This window comes from Bombina bombina, chromosome 7 (genome assembly GCF_027579735.1).
Source record: "Bombina bombina isolate aBomBom1 chromosome 7, aBomBom1.pri, whole genome shotgun sequence".
NCBI classification, from domain to species: domain Eukaryota; kingdom Metazoa; phylum Chordata; class Amphibia; order Anura; family Bombinatoridae; genus Bombina; species Bombina bombina.
The window spans coordinates 308,194,390-308,214,807 of NC_069505.1; the positions used below are offsets into that span (position 1 = coordinate 308,194,390).

Here is a 20,418-nt window from a genome sequence, read left to right on the forward strand (position 1 = left end):
TTTTAAAACAATAACAATTCTGGTGTTGACTGTCCCTTTAACACTCATTATCTGCTGGAGCATGCCTAGAAGCAAATAAGTTGCTGTCAACTTAGTTAAAATACAATGCCTGTGTTTCTGATGCTAAATACTGATGGGGGGTGGGGGGTGGATCAGACCCCTCCAGACAGCATAGCTATGTAACTAATTTTGCTTATTTTTAAAAAAAAAAAAAAAAAAATTAAAATACTTGCCTGCAATTTTTAAACAATTTTTTGTATGCAAACTATTTATACTTAATTAGCCCTTTTAGGATATGCACAGATCTCAACATGTTTTATGGCACTTTAAACAAAGTTGCTACTAGCCACTGTTAATAAGACATCAAACGATTTGAAAATGAAACACACTGCTACAGAATACGGCTGTTCGCCGTGGTCTACTGATTTTTAACTTATGCTCTTTTGAATCTTGAGGCAGCTGGATGAAGCAGATCAGGAGGCTGCCAAATATTTTGCTTGGAAAAAAATGCATTAAGTAAAGCAGAATCTTGGCAATCAGTAAAACAAAATTAAACAATGGGAAATTTTAAATTGATTACTTGTACATTTTTAATATTTCTGGACACCATCCACTTTATATCAATACTCTATTGTATTGTAGCAATTTTTTGGGGGCTTTCTTTGTCACAAGCTGATTTCATAAATATGCATCACATTAGCATTTAATGCAGACTTGCATTGTGGTTATGTTGCTGACAGCTTTCCAGGTTTTGACGTTGAGAGACGAGACCAAGCTTTAAAATTCAGAATAAAGTTCAACAAGAATTGTGTAGTAGAAAGAATGAACCTTCTGTTTCCATGTAATTTATCAAGAAGGACAGCCTCTATTTTGCTTTAAAGGGACACTGAACCCAAATTTTTCCTTTCGTGATTCAGATAGAACATGCAATTCTAAGCAACTTTCTAATTTACTCCTATTATCATTTTTTCTTCGTTCTCTTGCTATCTTTATTTGAAAAAGAAGGCATCTAAGCTTTTTGGGTTCAGCACTATGGACAGCACTTTTTTATTGGTGGATGAATTTATCCACCAATCAGCAAGAACAACCCAGGTTGTTCACCAAAAACGGGCCGGCATCTAAACTTACATTCTTGCATTTCAAATAAAGATACCAAGAGAATGAAGAACATTTGATAATAGGAGTAAATTAGAAAATTGCTTAAAATGTCATGCTCTATCTGAATCATGAAAGAAAGAATTTGGGTTCAGTGTCCCTTTAACTTCAAGAACACAAGGACCATATAATGCTCTAGACATTCCCTGTTTTTCAGCAAAAGATACCAAGAGAACAAAGAAAACACATTAATAGAAGTAGATTAGAAAGTTGATTACAATTGAATGCTCTATCTGAATGAGAATTTTTTTTTTTTTGGTTTTATGTCCCTTTAAGGGATAGAAAAGCAGGAGGGGAAAGATAGCCAATGAGATACAGAAATAAATGAATGGAAGAAGAGGAGGGTGTTAAATGGTCTAACAGCAGAAAGAAGGGAATAGAATAAAGAAGTGGATGACCTAGGCCTCACCTGTGCTGACTGCTTGCCACCCCACGGAGAAAGGAGTCCGAGCCTGTATTGTGTACATAGTGATGGGGCTGTGATTGTCCACCCCTGGCATCCATGAGAGTTGGGCTGTGGTGTCTGTGATTTCTTCCACAGTCAATGCATCTGGTGGTCCAGGAGGGCCTATAGGACAAAACTGATTATCCCACAGAAACGTACACTGACCCCAAAGGTGCCATAGAAGACTCCCTGCACAGTGAGCTTCCCATCTACAGTTACACACTGCAGTGCAACTCTGCACAAAATTACACACACAACTCACCCTGAACAGTAACGTGCTGTTCTTACATTAAAGTCTGTTCCTTGTGACTCTTGCACAGCCACCCTGTGTTCCCTGGCACAGTGGTGCACTATATTCCCTGCACATACACCCTGTGTTCCCTGGCACAATGGTACACTATATTTCCCTGCACATAAACCCTGTGTTCCCTGGCACAATGGTACACTATATTTCCCTGTAGAGACACACTGTGTTCTCTGGGACAATGGTACACTATATTACCCTGCACATAAACCCTGTATTCCATGGCACAATGCTACACTATATCCCACTGCACTGGCACCCTGTGTTCCCTTGCACAATGGTACACTATATTCCCCTGCACAGACACCATGTGTTCCCTTGCACAATGGTACACTATATTCCCCTGCACAGATACCCTGTGTTCCCTGGCACGATGGTACACTATATTCCCCTGCACAGACACCCTGTGTTCCCTGGCACAATGGTACACTCTATTCCCCTGCACATACACCCTGTGTTCCCTGGCACAATGGTACACTATATTCCCCTGCACATACACCCTGTGTTCCCTGGCACAATGGTACACTATATTCCCCTGCACAGACACCCTGTGTTCCCTGGCACAATGGTACACTCTATTCCCCTGCACAGACACCCTGTGTTCCCTGGCACAATGGTACACTATATTCCCTGCACATACCCTGTGTTCCCTGACACAATGATACACTATATTCCCCTGCACAGACACCCTGTGTTCCCTGGCACAATGGTACACTATATTCCCTGCACAGACACCCTGTGTTCCCTTGCACAATGGTACACTATATTCCCCTGCACATACACCCTGTGTTCCTTTGCACAATGGCACACTACATTCCCCTGAAATTACACCCTGTGTTCCCTTGCACAATGATACACTATTTTCCCTGCACATACACCTTGTGTTCCTTTGCACAATGATACACTATATTCCCCTGCACATACACCATGTGTTCCCTGGCACAATGGTACACTATATTCCCCCGCACATACACCCTGTGTTCCCTAGCACAATGGTACTCTATTTTCCCTGCACAGACACCTTGTGTTCCCTTGCACAGTGGTACAATATATTCCCTTGCACAGACACCCTGTGTTCCCTTGCACAATGGTACACTATATTCCCCTGCACAGACACCTTGTGTTCCCTTGCACAATGGTACACTATATTCCCCTGCACATACACCCGGTATTCTCTGGCACAATGGTACACTATATTCCCCTGCACAGACATTCTGTGTTCCCTTGTACAATATTATACTATATTCCCTTGCACAGGCACCTTGTGTTCCCTTGCACAATGGTACACTATATTCCCATGGACAGACACCCTGTGTTCCCTTACACAATGGTACACTATATTCCCCTGCACAGACACCCTTTTTTCCCTGGCACAATGGTACACTATATTCCCATGGACAGACACCCTTTTTTCCCTGGCACAATGGTACACTATATTCTCCTGCACATACACCCTATGTTCCCTTGTACAATATTATACTATATTCCCTTGCACAGGCACTTTGTGTTCCCTTGCACAATGGTACACTATAATACCATGGACAGACACCCTGTGTTCCCTTACACAATGGTACACTATATTGCCTGCACATACACCCTGTGTTCCCTGGCACAATGGTACACTATATACACCTGCACAGTCACTGTATGTACCCTGGCACAATGGTACACTATATTCCCCTGCACAAACACCCTTTGTTCCTTTGCACAATGCTACACTATATTCCCTTGCACATACACCCTGTGTTCCCTGGCACAATGATACACTATATTCCCCTGCACAGACATTCTGTGTTCCCTTGCACAATGGTACACTATATAATCCTGCACAGACACCCTATGTTCTCTGGCACAATGGTACACTATATTCCCCTGCACATACACCCTATGTTCCCTTGTACAATGGTACACTATATTCCCTGCACATAAACCCTGTGTTCCCTTGCACAATGGTACACTATATTTCCCTGCACAGACACCCTTTATTCCCTGGCACAATTGTACACTATATTGCCTGCACATACACCCTGTGTAACCTGGTACAATGGTACACTATATACACCTGCACAGTCACTGTGTGTTCCCTGGCACAATGGTACACTACATTCCCCTGTACAAACACTCTGTGTTCCCTTGCACAATGGTACACTATATTCCCCTGCACAAACACCCTTTGTTCCTTTGCACAATGGTACACTATATTCCCTTGCACATACACCCTGTGTTCCCTGGCACAATGGTACACTATATTCCCCTGCACAGACATTCTGTGTTCCCTTGCACAATGGTACACTATATAACCCTGCACAGACACCCTGTGTTCTCTGGAACAATGGTACACTATATTTCCCTGCAAAGATAACCTGTGTACCCTTGCACAATGGTACACTTGTTATATTCCCCTGCACATAAACCCTATGTTCCCTTGTACAATGGTACACTATATTCCCTGCACATAAAGCCTGTGTTCCCTTGCACAATGGTACACTATATTTCCCTGCACATACACCCTGTGTTCCCTGGCACAATGGTACACTACATTCCCCTGCACATACACCCTGTGTTCCCTTGCACTATGGTACACTATATTCACCTTCACAGACATTCTGTGTTCCTTTGCACAATAGTACACTATATTACCCTGCACAGACACCCTGTGTTCCCTGGCACAATGGTACACTTTATTCCCCTGCTCAGATACCCTGTGTTCCCTTGCACAACGGTACACTATATTCCCCTGCACATACACCATATGTTCCCTTGTTCAATGGTACACTATATTCCCTTGCACAGACACCCTGTGTTCCCTTGCACAATGGTACACTATATTCCCCCTGCAGAGACAAACTGTGTTCTCTGGGACAATGGTACACTATATTCCCCTGCACATACACCATGTGTTCCCTGGCACAATGGTACACTATATTCCCCTGCACATACACCATGTGTTCCCTGGCACAATGGTACACTATATTCCCCTGCAGAGACACACTGTGTTCTCTGGGACAATGGTACACTATATTCCCCGGCACATACACCCTGTGTTCCCTTGCACTATGGTACACTATATTCACCTTCACAGACATTCTGTGTTCCTTTGCACAATGGTACACTTTATTCCCCTGTTCAGATACCCTGTGTTCCCTGGCACAACGGTACACTATATTCCCCTGCACATACACAATATGTTCCCTTGTTCAATGGTACACTATATTCCCTTGCACAGACACCCTGGGTTCTCTGGAACAATGGTACACTATATTTTGCTGCAAAGATAACCTGTGTACCCTTGCACAATGGAACACTTGTTATATTCCCCTGCACATACACCCTATGTTCCCTTGTACAATGGTACACTATATTCCCTGCACATAAACCCTGTGTTCCCATGCACAATGGTACACTATATTTCCCTGCACATACACCCTGTGTTCCGTGGCACAATGGTACACTATATTTCCCTGCACATACACCCTGTGTTCCCATGCACAATGGTACACTATATTTCCCTGCACATAGACCCTGTGTTCCCATGCACAATGGTACACTATATTTCCCTGCACATACACCCTGTGTTCCCTGGCACAATAGTACGCTATATTCCCCTGCAGAGACACACTGTGTTCTCTGGGACAATGGTACACTATATTCCCCTGCACATACACCCTGTGTTCCCTGGCACAATGGTACACTATATTTCCCTGCAGAGACACACTGGCCTCTAGTTATCACGCCGTCAACCTCAAATACACTGGAATTCCGAAGCGTATTTGTGGCGAGGCTGATTCGCCTTAGTTATCAAGCCCTACAAACCGGCAAAAGTAGAATTTAGTGATGTAAGCTTCGATCCGCCGGACTCAGTCCGACACAGATCGATTCTTACGTCACTCCAGATGTTCCGCACACAAGTTCGGCACAATCTGACTACTTTTGCTAGTTATCAAAAAACTAGCAGGTACGCTTGGCACTTTTCCGGCCCAGCGTACCTGGTTTTCAAACCGCCGCCCTGGAGGTGGCGGATCCCATAGGAAACAATGGGAGTCTGACCATAGCGAAAGTTCATGTTCGCTGCTGCCCGACATCCCATTGATTCCTATGGGAGCTGTCTACACCTAACACCCTAACATGTACCCCGAGTCTAAACACCCCTAATCTGCCCCCCTACACCGCCGCAACTAAATAAATGTATTACCCCCTAAACCGCCGCTCCCGGAGCCCGCGCCACTCTAATAAACTGATTAACCCTTAAAACGTCGCTCCCGGACCCCGCCGCCACTCTAATAAATATGTTAACCCCTAAACCGCCGCTCCCGGACCCCGCCGCCACTTACATAATACCTATTAACCCCTATCCTGCCCCCCCTACACCGCCACCACCTATAATACATTTATTAACCCCTATCCTGCCCCCCCCTACACCGCCGACACTCTAATAAACTGATTAACCCCTAACCCTAAGTCTAACCCTAACCCTAACACACCCCTAACTTATAGGTGGAATGCTGGCTTAAGGACAGAAAACAAAGTGTCTTAGTAAATGGAGTTCATTCAGCAGAGGGGGCTGTTACTAGTGGTGTTCCTCAGGGGTCAGTTCTGGGGCCTGTTTTGTTTAACATATTTATCTGCGATATCAGCAAAGGGCTACAGGGGAAAGTATGTCTCTTTGCAGATGATACAAAATTTGCAACAGAGTGGATGTTCCAGGGGGGGTAGACAAAATGAGAAGTGATATACAACAATTGGAGGATTGGACAAATGACTGGGGTCTAAAGTTTAACACAGCAAAGTGTAAAATAATGCATTTAGGGAAGAAAAATCCAAATGTTAATTACAGACTCAATGACACTTTACTGACTGTTACAGACGAGGAACAGGACTTGGGAATTATTATTTCAGATGATTTAAAACTTAGTAAACAATGTAGTAATTCAGCGAGTAAGGCTAGCAGAATGCTTGGATGTATTGGTAGAGGTATTTGCAGCAGAAATAGTAAGGTTCTTATGCCACTTTATAGATCATTAGTTAGGCCTCATCTTGAGTATTGTGTGCAGTTCTGGAGACCATATCTTCAGAAGGATATTAACAAACTTGAATCTGTGCAAAGGAGGGCTACCAAAATGGTACATGGTCTAAAAAATAAAACTTACCAGGATAGGCTCAATGACCTAAATATGTATAGCTTAGAGGAGAGAAGGGAAAGAGGAGATATGATAGCAACTTTCAAGTACATTAAAGGGTTTAGTAAAACTGAGGCTGTGGGTATTTTACATAAAATGGAAAATTCAAGAACAAGGGGTCATGAGCTCAAGCTAAAGGGTAGTAGATTCAGGAGTAATTTGAGGAAGCACTTCTTTACAGAAAGAGTGATTGATTTATGGAATAAACTTCCTCAAGAGGTAGTAGCAACAAACACTGTGGGGGACTTTAAAAATGCATGGGACAAGCATAGGGCTATCCTACGAACTAGATAAGTTTATACTGTTAGGTAAGGTCGGGCAGACTTGCTGGGCCTATGGCTCTTATCTGCCGTCAATATCTATGTTTCTATGTTTCTATGTTTCTATATTAATTAAATACATCTAAATATTATAACTATTATTAACTAAATTAATCATATTAAAAACTAAATACTTACCTTTAAAATAAACCCTAATATAGCTACAATATAAATAATAATTATATTGTAGCTATTTTAGGATTTATTTTTATTTTACAGGCAAGTTTCAATTTATTTTAACTAGGTACAATAGCTATTAAATAGTTATTAACTATTTAATAGCTACCTAGTTAAAATAAAGACAAATTTACCTGTAAAATAAAAACTAACCTAAGTTACAATTACACCTAACACTACACTATACTTAAATAAATTATTCCTATTTAAAACTAAATACTTACCTGTAAAATAAACCCTAAGCTAGCTACAATGTAATTAATAATTACATTGTAGCTATTTTAGGATTTATATTTATTTTACAGGTAACTTTGTATTTATTTTAGCTAGTTAGAATAGTTATTAAATAGTTATTAACTATTTAATAACTACCTAGCTAAAAGAAATTCAAAATTACCTGTAAAATAAATCCTAACCTAAGTTACAATTAAACCTAACACTACACTATCATTAAATTAATTAAATAAATTACCTACAATTAAGGTAGGAAAAATCTGATTGGCTGATTTAATCAGCCAATCAGACTGAAATTCAATCCGATTAGCTGATCCAATCAGCCAATCAGATTGAGCTTGCATTCTATTGGCTGATCGGAACAGCCAATAGAATGCGAGCTCAATCTGATTGGCTGATTAAATCAGCCAATCAGATTGTTCCTACCTTAATTCCGATTGGCTGATAGAATCCTATTAGCCAATCGTAATTCGAGGGACGCCATCTTGGATGACGTCACTTAAAGGAACCGTCATTCGTCATTAGTCCGTCGGTAGAAGAGGATGGCTCCGCGTCGGCTCGTCTGAAGATGGCTCCGCTCCGGATCGATGAAGATTGAAGACGCCGCCTGGATGATGACTTCAATCGGATGGAAGACTTCTTCAGCGCCCCTTGGATGATGACTTCGGCCGCTACGGATGTCCTCTTCTGTTCCATCGGTGGTCGGCTGGCTGAAGACGGCTAAAGGTAGGATGATCTTCAGGGGGGTAGTGTTAGGTTTATTTAAGGGGGTTTGGGTTAGAGTAGGGGTGTGTGGGTGGTGGGTTTTAATGTTGGGGGGGTTGTATTTTTATTTTACAGGCAAAAGAGCTGTTTTCTTTGGGGCATGCCCCGCAAAAGGCCCTTTTAAGGGCTGGTAAGAAAATAGAGCTGGTAACTTTTTAATGTAGAATAGGGTAGGGCATTTTTTTTTTATTTTGGGGGGCTTTGTTATTTTATTAGGGGCATAGATTAGGTGTAAGTAGTTTAAAATTGTTGTAATATTTTTGAAATGTTTGTAACTTATTTTTTTTTATTTTTTTGTAACTTAGTTTTTTTTATTTTTTGTACTTTAGTTAGTTTATTTAATTGTATTTAATTGTAGTTATTTGTAGGTAATTTATTTAATTAATTTAATGATAGTGTAGTGTTAGGTTTAATTGTAACTTAGGTTAGGATTTATTTTACAGGTAATTTTGTATTTCTTTTAGCTAGGTAGTTATTAAATAGTTAATAACTATTTAATAACTATTCTAACTAGCTAAAATAAATACAAAGTTACCTGTAAAATAAATATAAATCCTAAAATAGCTATAATGTAATTATTAATTACATTGTAGCTATCTTAGGGTTTATTTTACAGGTAAGTATTTAGTTTTTAATAGGATTAATTTAGTTAATAAGAGTTATAATATTTAGATGTATTTAATTAATATTTAAGTAGGGGGGTGTTAGGGTTAGGGTTAGACTTAGGTTTAGGGGTTAATAATTTTATTATAGTGGCGGCGGTGTAGGGGGGGGGCAGATTAGGGGTTAATAAGTTTAATGTAGGTGGCGGTGGGGTCCGGGAGCGGCGGTTTAGGGGTTAAACAGTTTATTTAGTTGCGGCGGGGTCTGGGATCGGCAGGATAGGGGTTAATAAATGTATTATAGGTGGCGGCGGTATAGGGGGGCAGGATAGGGGTTAAAAGGTATAATGTAGGTGGCGGCGAGGTCCGGGAGCGGCGGTTTAGGGGTTAATACATTTATTATAGTTGCGGCGGTGTCCGGGAGCGGCGGTTTAGGGGTTAATAACTTTATTTAGTTGCGGGGGGCTCCGGCGGCACCGGTATAGGGGGTAGAACAGTGTAGTTTAGTGTGGGTGCTTAGTGACAGCTTGTCAATAAAGCTGTCAAAAAGCCGAAGAGCAGCGAGATCGGATGAGCGATAACTATCACAGTCCGCTGCTCATCGCCCCGTACTTGGTGCACGGCTTTTGGACAGCTTTATTCATAACTTTGGCGAGATTATTCAGGTCTGCGGCGGTGATGGTAGGCGAGCTTAGGCGGGTGTATTTGGGCCGGCGATGGCAGGTACGTAGACACGTTGATAACTAGAGGCCACTGTGTTCTCTGGGACAATGGTACACTATATTCCCTGCACATAAACCCTGTGTTCCCTTGCACAATGGTACACTATATTTCCCTGCACATACACCTTGTGTTCCCTGGCACAATGGTACACTATATACACCTGCACAAACACCCTTTGTTCCTTTGCACAATGGTACACTATATTCCCTTGCACATACACCCTGTGTTCCCTGGCACAATAGTACACTATATTCCCCTGCACAGTCACCCTGTGTTCCCTGGCACAATGGTACACTATATTCCCCTGTAAACTACATACATCCTGTGTTCCCTTGCACAATGGTACACTATATTCCCCTGCACAAACACCCTGTGTTCCCTGGCACAATGTTACACTATATTCCCCTGAACATACACCCTGTGTTCCCTGGAACAATGTTACACTGTATTCCCCTGCACAGACATTATGTGTTCCCTTGCACAATGGTACACTACATTCCCTTGCACAGACACCCTGTGTTCCCTGGCACAATGGTTCACTATATTCCCCTGCACATACACCATGTGTTCCCTTTTACAACGGTACACTATATTCGCTGCACAGACACCCTATGTTTTCTGGCACAATGGTACACTATATTCCCCTCCACAGACACCCTGTGTTCCCTGGCACAATGATACACTATATTCCCCTGCACATACACCCTGTGTTCTCTGGAACAATGGTACACTATATTCCCCTCCACAAACACCCTGTGTTCCTTGCACAATGGTACACTATATACACCTGCACAGTCACTGTGTGTTCCCTTGCACAATGGTACATTATATTACCCTGCACAAACACCCTTTGTTCCTTTGCACATTCGAACACTATATTCCCTTGCACATACACCCTGTGTTCCCTTGCACAATTGTACACTATATACACCTGCACAGTCACTGTGTGTTCCCTGGCACAATGGTACACTACATTCCCCTGCACAAACACCCTTTGTTCCTTTGCACAATGGTACACTATATTCCCTTGCACATACACCATGTGTTCCCTGGCACAATGGTACACTATATTCCCCTGCACAAACACCCTGTGTTCCCTGGCAAAATGGTACTGTATATTACCCTGCACAGACACCCTGTGTTCCCTGGCACAATGTTACACTATATTCCCCTGAACATACACCCTGTGTTCCCTGGAACAATGTTACACTGTATTCCCCTGCACAGACATTATGTGTTACCTTGCACAATGGTACACTACATTCCCTTGCACAGACACCCTGTGTTCCCTTTTACAACGGTACACTATATTTGCTGCACAGACACCCTATGTTTTCTGGCACAATGGTACACTATATTCCCCTCCACAGATACACTGTGTTCCCTGGCACAATGGTACATTATATTCCCCTGCACATACACCCTGTGTTCCCTGGCACAATGATACACTATATTCCCCTGCACATACACCCTGTGTTCTCTGGAACAATGGTACACTATATTCCCCTGCACAAACACCCTGTTTTCCTTGCACAATGGTACACTATATACACCTGCACAGTTACTGTGTGTTCCCTTGCACAATGGTACACTATATTACCCTGCACAAACACCCTTTGTTCCTTTGCACATTGGAACACTATATTCCCTTGCACATACACCCTGTGTTCCCTTGCACAATTGTACACTATATTCCCCTGCACAAGCACCATGTGTTCCCTGGCAAAATGGTACTGTATATTCCCCTACACATACACCCTGTGTTCCCTTTTACAATGTTACACTATATTCGCTGCACAGACACCCTATGTTTCCTTTCACAATAGTACACTATATTCCCTCCACAGATACCCTGTGTTCCCTTGCACAATGGTACACTATATTCCCCTGCACAGACACCCTGTGTTCCTTCGCACAATGGTACACTATATTCCATTGCACATAAACCCTGTGTTCCCTTGCACAATAGTGCACTATATTCCCCTGCACAGACTCCCTGTGTTCCCTTGGACAATGGTACAATACATTCCCCTGCACAGACACCCTGTGTTCCCTGGCACAATGGTACACTATATTCCCCTGCACAGACACCCTGTGTTCCCTTGCACAATCGTACACTATATTCCCTCCACATGTACCCTGTGTTCCCTGGCACAATGGTACACTATACTCCCCTGCACAATCACCCTGTGTTCCCTGGCACAATGGTACACTATAATGCCACACAATATTCCCTTCATATACACTCTGTGTTCCCTTGCACAATGGTACACTCTATTCCCCTGCACAGACACCCTGTGTTCCCTGGCACAATGGTACACTATATATTCCCCTGCACAGACACCCTGTGTTCCCTGGCACAATGGTACACTATATTCCCCTGCACAGACACCCTGTGTTCCCTTGCACAATGCTATACTATATTCACCTGCATATTCCTTTGCACAATGGTACACTATATTCCCCTGCACATTCCCTTGCACAATGGTACATTATATTCCCCTGCACATTCCCTTGCACAATGGTACACTATATTCCTCTGCACATTCCCTTGCACAATGGTACACTATATTCCCCTGCACATTCCCTTGCACAATGGTACACTATATTCCCCTGCACATTCCCTTGCACAATGGTACACTATATTCACCTGCACATTCCCTTGCACAATGGTACACTATATTAGCCTGCACATACACCCTGTGTTCCCTTACATAATGGTACACTATATTCTTCTGTACAATTGGATTGTATAATTCCTTAGCACAATGAGAATGAGCATTTCCTTGCAAAATGGCACTTGATATTCCCGAGCATAATGACACTCTGCGTTCCCAAGCATAATGGCACTCTGTGTTCCGTTACATAGTGGCACTTGGTGTTCCCCAACATAAAGGTATTCAGTGTTTCTATGAACAATGACAATACTGTGTTTTCCTGCACAACGACACACTGTATTCTTCTGTATAATGGCACTCTGTGTTCCTTTATGTAGTGGCACTTTGAGTACCTGAGTACCTAAGCTGGGGAACACTTTGTTCCCCAGCATAATGGCATTCTGTGTTCCTCTGAGCAATCTGTATTTTCCTGCACAATGACACACTGTATTCTCCTGCATAATGGCACTCTGTGTTCCCTTGCACATTGGTACACTATATTTGCTGCACAGACACCCTATGTTTTCTGGCACAATGGTACACTATATTCCCCTCCACAGATACACTGTGTTCCCTGGCACAATGGTACATTATATTCCCCTGCACATACACCCTGTGTTCCCTGGCACAATGATACACTATATTCCCCTGCACATACACCCTGTGTTCTCTGGAACAATGGTACACTATATTCCCCTGCACAAACACCCTGTTTTCCTTGCACAATGGTACACTATATACACCTGCACAGTTACTGTGTGTTCCCTTGCACAATGGTACACTATATTACCCTGCACAAACACCCTTTGTTCCTTTGCACATTGGAACACTATATTCCCTTGCACATACACCCTGTGTTCCCTTGCACAATTGTACACTATATTCCCCTGCACAAGCACCATGTGTTCCCTGGCAAAATGGTACTGTATATTCCCCTACACATACACCCTGTGTTCCCTTTTACAATGTTACACTATATTCGCTGCACAGACACCCTATGTTTCCTTTCACAATAGTACACTATATTCCCTCCACAGATACCCTGTGTTCCCTTGCACAATGGTACACTATATTCCCCTGCACAGACACCCTGTGTTCCTTCGCACAATGGTACACTATATTCCATTGCACATAAACCCTGTGTTCCCTTGCACAATAGTGCACTATATTCCCCTGCACAGACTCCCTGTGTTCCCTTGGACAATGGTACAATACATTCCCCTGCACAGACACCCTGTGTTCCCTGGCACAATGGTACACTATATTCCCCTGCACAGACACCCTGTGTTCCCTTGCACAATCGTACACTATATTCCCTCCACATGTACCCTGTGTTCCCTGGCACAATGGTACACTATACTCCCCTGCACAATCACCCTGTGTTCCCTGGCACAATGGTACACTATAATGCCACACAATATTCCCTTCATATACACTCTGTGTTCCCTTGCACAATGGTACACTCTATTCCCCTGCACAGACACCCTGTGTTCCCTGGCACAATGGTACACTATATATTCCCCTGCACAGACACCCTGTGTTCCCTGGCACAATGGTACACTATATTCCCCTGCACAGACACCCTGTGTTCCCTTGCACAATGCTATACTATATTCACCTGCATATTCCTTTGCACAATGGTACACTATATTCCCCTGCACATTCCCTTGCACAATGGTACATTATATTCCCCTGCACATTCCCTTGCACAATGGTACACTATATTCCTCTGCACATTCCCTTGCACAATGGTACACTATATTCCCCTGCACATTCCCTTGCACAATGGTACACTATATTCCCCTGCACATTCCCTTGCACAATGGTACACTATATTCACCTGCACATTCCCTTGCACAATGGTACACTATATTAGCCTGCACATACACCCTGTGTTCCCTTACATAATGGTACACTATATTCTTCTGTACAATTGGATTGTATAATTCCTTAGCACAATGAGAATGAGCATTTCCTTGCAAAATGGCACTTGATATTCCCGAGCATAATGACACTCTGCGTTCCCAAGCATAATGGCACTCTGTGTTCCGTTACATAGTGGCACTTGGTGTTCCCCAACATAAAGGTATTCAGTGTTTCTATGAACAATGATAATACTGTGTTTTCCTGCACAACGACACACTGTATTCTTCTGTATAATGGCACTCTGTGTTCCTTTATGTAGTGGCACTTTGAGTACCTGAGTACCTAAGCTGGGGAACACTTTGTTCCCCAGCATAATGGCATTCTGTGTTCCTCTGAGCAATCTGTATTTTCCTGCACAATGACACACTGTATTCTCCTGCATAATGGCACTCTGTGTTCCCTTGCACATTGGTACACTATATTCCCCTGCACAAACACCCTTTGTTCCTTTGCACAATGGTACACTATATTCCCTTGCACATACACCCTGTATTCCCTGGCACAATGGTACACTATATTCCCCTGCACAGACATTCTGTGTTCCTATGCACAATGGTACACTATATAATCCTGCACAGACACCCTGTGTTCTCTGGAACAATGGTACACTATATTTCCCTGCAAAGATAACATGTGTACCCTTGCACAATGGTACACTATATTCCCTTGCACATACACCCTGTGTTCCCTGGCACAATGATACACTATATTCCCCTGCACAGACATTCTGTGTTCCCTTGCACAATGGTACACTATATAATCCTGCACAGACACCCTGTGTTCTCTGGAACAATGGTACACTATATTTCCCTGCAAAGATAACATGTGTACCCTTGCACAATGGTACACTATATTTCCCTGCAAAGATAACATGTGTACCCTTGCACAATGGTACACTATATTTCCCTGCACATACACCCTATGTTCCCTTGTACAATGGTACACTATATTCCCTGCACATAAACCCTGTGTTCCCTTGCACAATGGTACACTATATTTCCCTGCACAGACACCCTTTATTCCCTGGCACAATGATACACTATATTCCCCTGCACAGACACCCTGTGTTCCCTGGCACAATGATACACTACATTCCCCTGCACATACACGCAGTGTTCCCTTGCACTATGGTACACTATATTCACCTTCACAGACACCCTGTGTTCCCTGGCACAATGGTACACTATATTCCCCTGCACATACACCATATGTTCCCTTGTTCAATGGTACACTATATTCCCTTGCACAGACACCTTCACTACAGTATATTCCCATGCACAGACACCCTGTGTTCCCTTGCACAATGGTACACTATATTCCCCTGCACAGACACCCTGTGTTCCCTGGCAGAATAGTACACTATATTGCCTGCACATACACCCTGTGTTCCCTGGCACAATGGTACACTATATACACCTGCACAGTCACTGTGTGTTCCCTGGCACAATGGTACACTATATTCCCCTGCACAAACACCCTTTGTTCCTTTGCACAATGGTACACTATATTCCCTTGCACATACACCATGTGTTCCCTGGCACAATGGTACATTATATTCCCCTGCACAGTCACCCTGTGTTCCCTGGTACAATGGTACACTATATTCCCCTGCACAAACACCCTGTGTTCCCTGGCAAAATGGTACTGTATATTACCCTGCACATACACCCTGTGTTCCCTGGCACAATGGTACACTATATTCCCCTGCACAGACACCCTGTGTTCCCTGGCACAATGTTACACTATATTCCCCTGAACATACACCCTGTGTTCCCTGGAACAATGTTACACTGTATTCCCCTGCACAGACATTATGTGTTCCCTTGCACAATGGTACACTATATTCCGATGCACAGACACCCTGTGTTCCTTGGCACAATGGTACACTATATTCCCCTGCACATACACCTTGTGTTTCCTTGCACAATGGTACACTATATTCCACTGCACATACACCCTGTGTTCCCTTGCATAATGGTACACTATATTAACCCTGTGTTCCCTTCCACAAAGGAACTCTATATTCCCCTACACATACACCCTGTGTTCCCTTTTACAACGGTACACTATATTCGCTGCACAGGCACCCTATGTTTCCTGGCACAATGGTACACTATATTCCCCTGCACATACACCCTGTTTTCCCTTGCATAATGGTACATTATATTCACCCTGTGTTCCCTTCCACAACGGAACACTATATTCCCTTACACATACACCCTGTGTTCCCTTTTACAACGGTACACTATATTCGCTGCACAGGCACCCTATGTTTCCTGGCACAATGGTACACTATATTCCTCTGCACATACACCATATGTTCCCTTGCACAATGGTACACTATGTTCCTTGCACATACACCACACCCTATGTTCCCTGCCAAAACGGTACACTATATTCCCCTGCACAGACACCCTGGGTTCCCTGGCACAGTGGTACACTATATTCCCCTGCACAAACACCCTGTGTTACCTAGCACAATGGTACACTATATTCCCCTGCACAGACTCCCTGTGTTCCCTTGCACAATGGTACACTATATTCCTTCCACATACACCACACCCTGGGTTCCCTGGCACAGTGTTACACTATATTCCTCTGCACAAACACAAAATACTGTGTTTTCCTGCACAACGACACACTGTATTCTTCTGTATAATGGCACTCTGTGTTCCTTTATGTAGTGGCACTTTGAGTACCTGAGTACCTAAGCTGGGGAACACCGTGTTCCCCAGGACAATGACATTCTGTGTACCTCTGAGCAATCTGTATTTATCCTGCACAATGACACACTGTATTCTCCTGCATAATGGCACTCTGTGTTCCGTTATGTAGTGGCACTTGGTGTTCCCCAGCAAAGTGGTAATCAGGTACTTAGTGTTCCCCAGCATAATGGCATTCTGTGTTCCTCTGAAGAATCTGTATTGTCCTGCACAATGACACACTGGCCTCTATTTAACAAAGTCTGTCGGACCTGATCCGACAGTGCGGATCAGGTCCGCCAGACCTTGCTGAATACGGAGAGCAATACGCTCTTCATATTCAGCATTGCACCAGCAGCTCACAAGAGCTGCTGGTGTAACGCCACCCCCTGCAGACTCACGGCCAATGGGCCACCAGCATGGAGGTGTCAATCAACCCGATCGAACTTGATTGGGTTGATTCCCGGCGATGTCTGTCCGCCTGCTCAGAGCAGGTGGACAGGTTATGGAGCAGCAGTCTTTGTGACTGAAGACTCGCCAGAAACATGGGCAGTCAAGCTCCTTTCGGAGCTTGATAGAAAGGCCCCACTGTATTCTCTTGTATAATGACACTCTGTGTTCCCCAGATCATTGACACAGTATATTCCCCTGCACAATGACAAATTTGCATGAAAACACATACCCTGACACAGTGACTCACAGCCTTCTCATACTGTAGGTTCTAAAGGAACTAATATTAAACAGCTTTGCTTTTTATCTTGCACTTTTTTTCTGTATCTCTTGAAATGTAATTTATATCGAAGATACTAAACTTTTGGATGCAAATGCAAACCTTTTACCTGTCAGTAATAAATTAAATTATCCAAAATACAAGCTCTCATCAATCCATCGACCTCTAATAATATAAGGTCCACATCTCCCTCAAACATCCCATTATGTAGTACCTTGATCTTTAGGTTAAGGTTATTTTTCCTAAAGTTCCTCAGGGTCCACCTACTGTAAGATACTAACACTCCCAGTGTTCCCCAAACCAAGACATCTTTACTTGTAACCTTACACCTTTCCCTGATCTTGCCTACTACGCTCACCTTCCCACCCATTATATTTTAGATCTTCCCATCTTTCAGTGCACCAGTCATTCCTGGTCTTCTCTACCATTCCTCAAATCTCTTCTTATTAAACTTTTTAATACATTTCCATTATTTCATACAGCCATTATTGTTTGCACCATCTCATAATTCTTTGCATGAATCATCTTACTATCCATTAAATTCAACAATCATTGTCTTCTATCATCCCCTACACATTCCAGTCATTCCTTGAATCCATGATTTCTTGTGCAATGTCCTTTTTTTAAATGCCATCCCATCATTCCACATATCCATCACCATTTACACTGTTATTTTTATCAATTATGCTACATTTTTGTAATCTTCCAATTATTCAACAGATTTTCCACCCACATCAAAATATTCCCATCATAACTTTCAGCAACCCATAAATTTTAGACCTCCAATAAGGTGTAACCAAATTTTATCCTTAGTACCCTACAACCACTCCAAACACCCATTATATTCTCTGTATTTCCACCATAATTTTCATCATCCAATTATTCACTGCTCCATCTTATAATTATCCGCACCCTAATGCAGCTTTTCACTACTTCTTATGTCTCATAGTAGTGCCAATTCCTTCCTGCTCCTTTTTAGCTTCTACTGCATCTAAACAGGTATTGTCTGCCCCTCTCTTTACCTCTTACAATGAGATCAGCTCCAGCAGACAATTTATCCACACTTGTGTGCACAAGGCACATGTATTTCCCAGCATGCTTCAGTTGGATACTTCTGATCATTAAATCGCCTGCTGAGTCCTGCTGTTAGGAGAGAGATGGATATATCAGGGCAAAGAAACTACCAAGGTGAACTCTTCAGCCGTGTTAAGCATATGCAGCAATCGTACCAGACTACCATGACACAAAGCAGCAATGCCTGCCACACGCAAGTTCACCTCACATACAACAGCAATGGCAAGTTCACCTCACACACAACAGCAATGGCAAGTTCACCTCAAGTCACATACAACAGCTATGGCAAGTTCACCTCACACACAAAAGCAATGGCAAGTTCACCTCACACACAACAGCAATGGCAAGTTCACCTCACATACAACAGCAATGGCAAGTTCACCTCACACACAACAGTAATGGCAAGTTCACCTCACACACAACAGTAATGGCAAGTTCACCTCACACAAAACAGCAATGACAAGTTCACCTCACACACAACAGCAATACCAAGTTCACCTCACATATAATAACAATGCCAAGTTCACCTCACATATAACAGCAATGACAAGTTCACCTCACACACAACAGCAATTAGAAGTTCACCTCACACACAACAGCAATGGCAAGTTCACCTCACATACACAAAAGCAATGGCAAGTTCACCTCAAATACACAAAAGCAATGGCAAGTTCACCTCACATACACAACAGCAATGCCAAATTCACCTCACATACAACAGCAATGACAAGTTCACCTCACATACAACAGCAATGACAAGATCACCTCACAGAACAACAATGCCAATATCACCTCACATACAACAGCAATGACAAGTTCACCTCAAATACAACAGCAATGCCAAGTTCACCTCAAGTACAACAGCAATAGCAAGTTCACCTCACACACAACAGCAATGCCAAATTCACCTCACACACAACAGCGATTCCAAGTTCACCTCACATACAACAGCAATGAAAAGTTCACCTCAAATACAACAGCAATAGCAAGTTCACCTCACACACACAACAGCAATAGCAAGTTCACCTCACACACACAACAGTAATGCCAAGTTCACTTCACATATAACAGCAATGACAAGTTCACCTCACACACAACAGCAATTAGAAGTTCACCTCACACACAACAGCAATGGCAAGTTCACCTCACACACAACAGCAATGGCAAGTTCACCTCACACACAACAGCAATGACAAATTCACCTCACACGCAACAGCAATGCCAAGTTCACCTCATATACAACAGCAATGACAAGTTCACCTCACATACAACAGCAATAGCAAGTTCACCTCACACACAACAGCAATGCCAAATTCACCTCACACACAACAGCAATGCCAAATTCCCCTCACACATAACAGCAATGCCAAGTTCACCTCACATACAACAGCAATGCCAAGTTCACCTCACACACAACAGCAATGACA

At 43.0% G+C, this 20,418-nt stretch overlaps 1 protein-coding gene across 1 annotated transcript in view; it reads right to left on the reverse strand.

Moving 5' to 3' along the window:
- LOC128666372 (contactin-4-like) overlaps positions 1 to 20,418 on the reverse strand; it is a 438,445-nt gene that overhangs the window by 67,810 nt on the left and 350,217 nt on the right. The window contains exons 14-15 of the mRNA XM_053720931.1: positions 18,940 to 19,060; positions 1,565 to 1,723 (exon numbers count right to left, since the gene is read on the reverse strand). Coding sequence (XP_053576906.1) covers positions 1,565 to 1,723; positions 18,940 to 19,060 — 280 coding nt within the window. The remainder of the gene's footprint in view (positions 1 to 1,564; positions 1,724 to 18,939; positions 19,061 to 20,418) is intronic.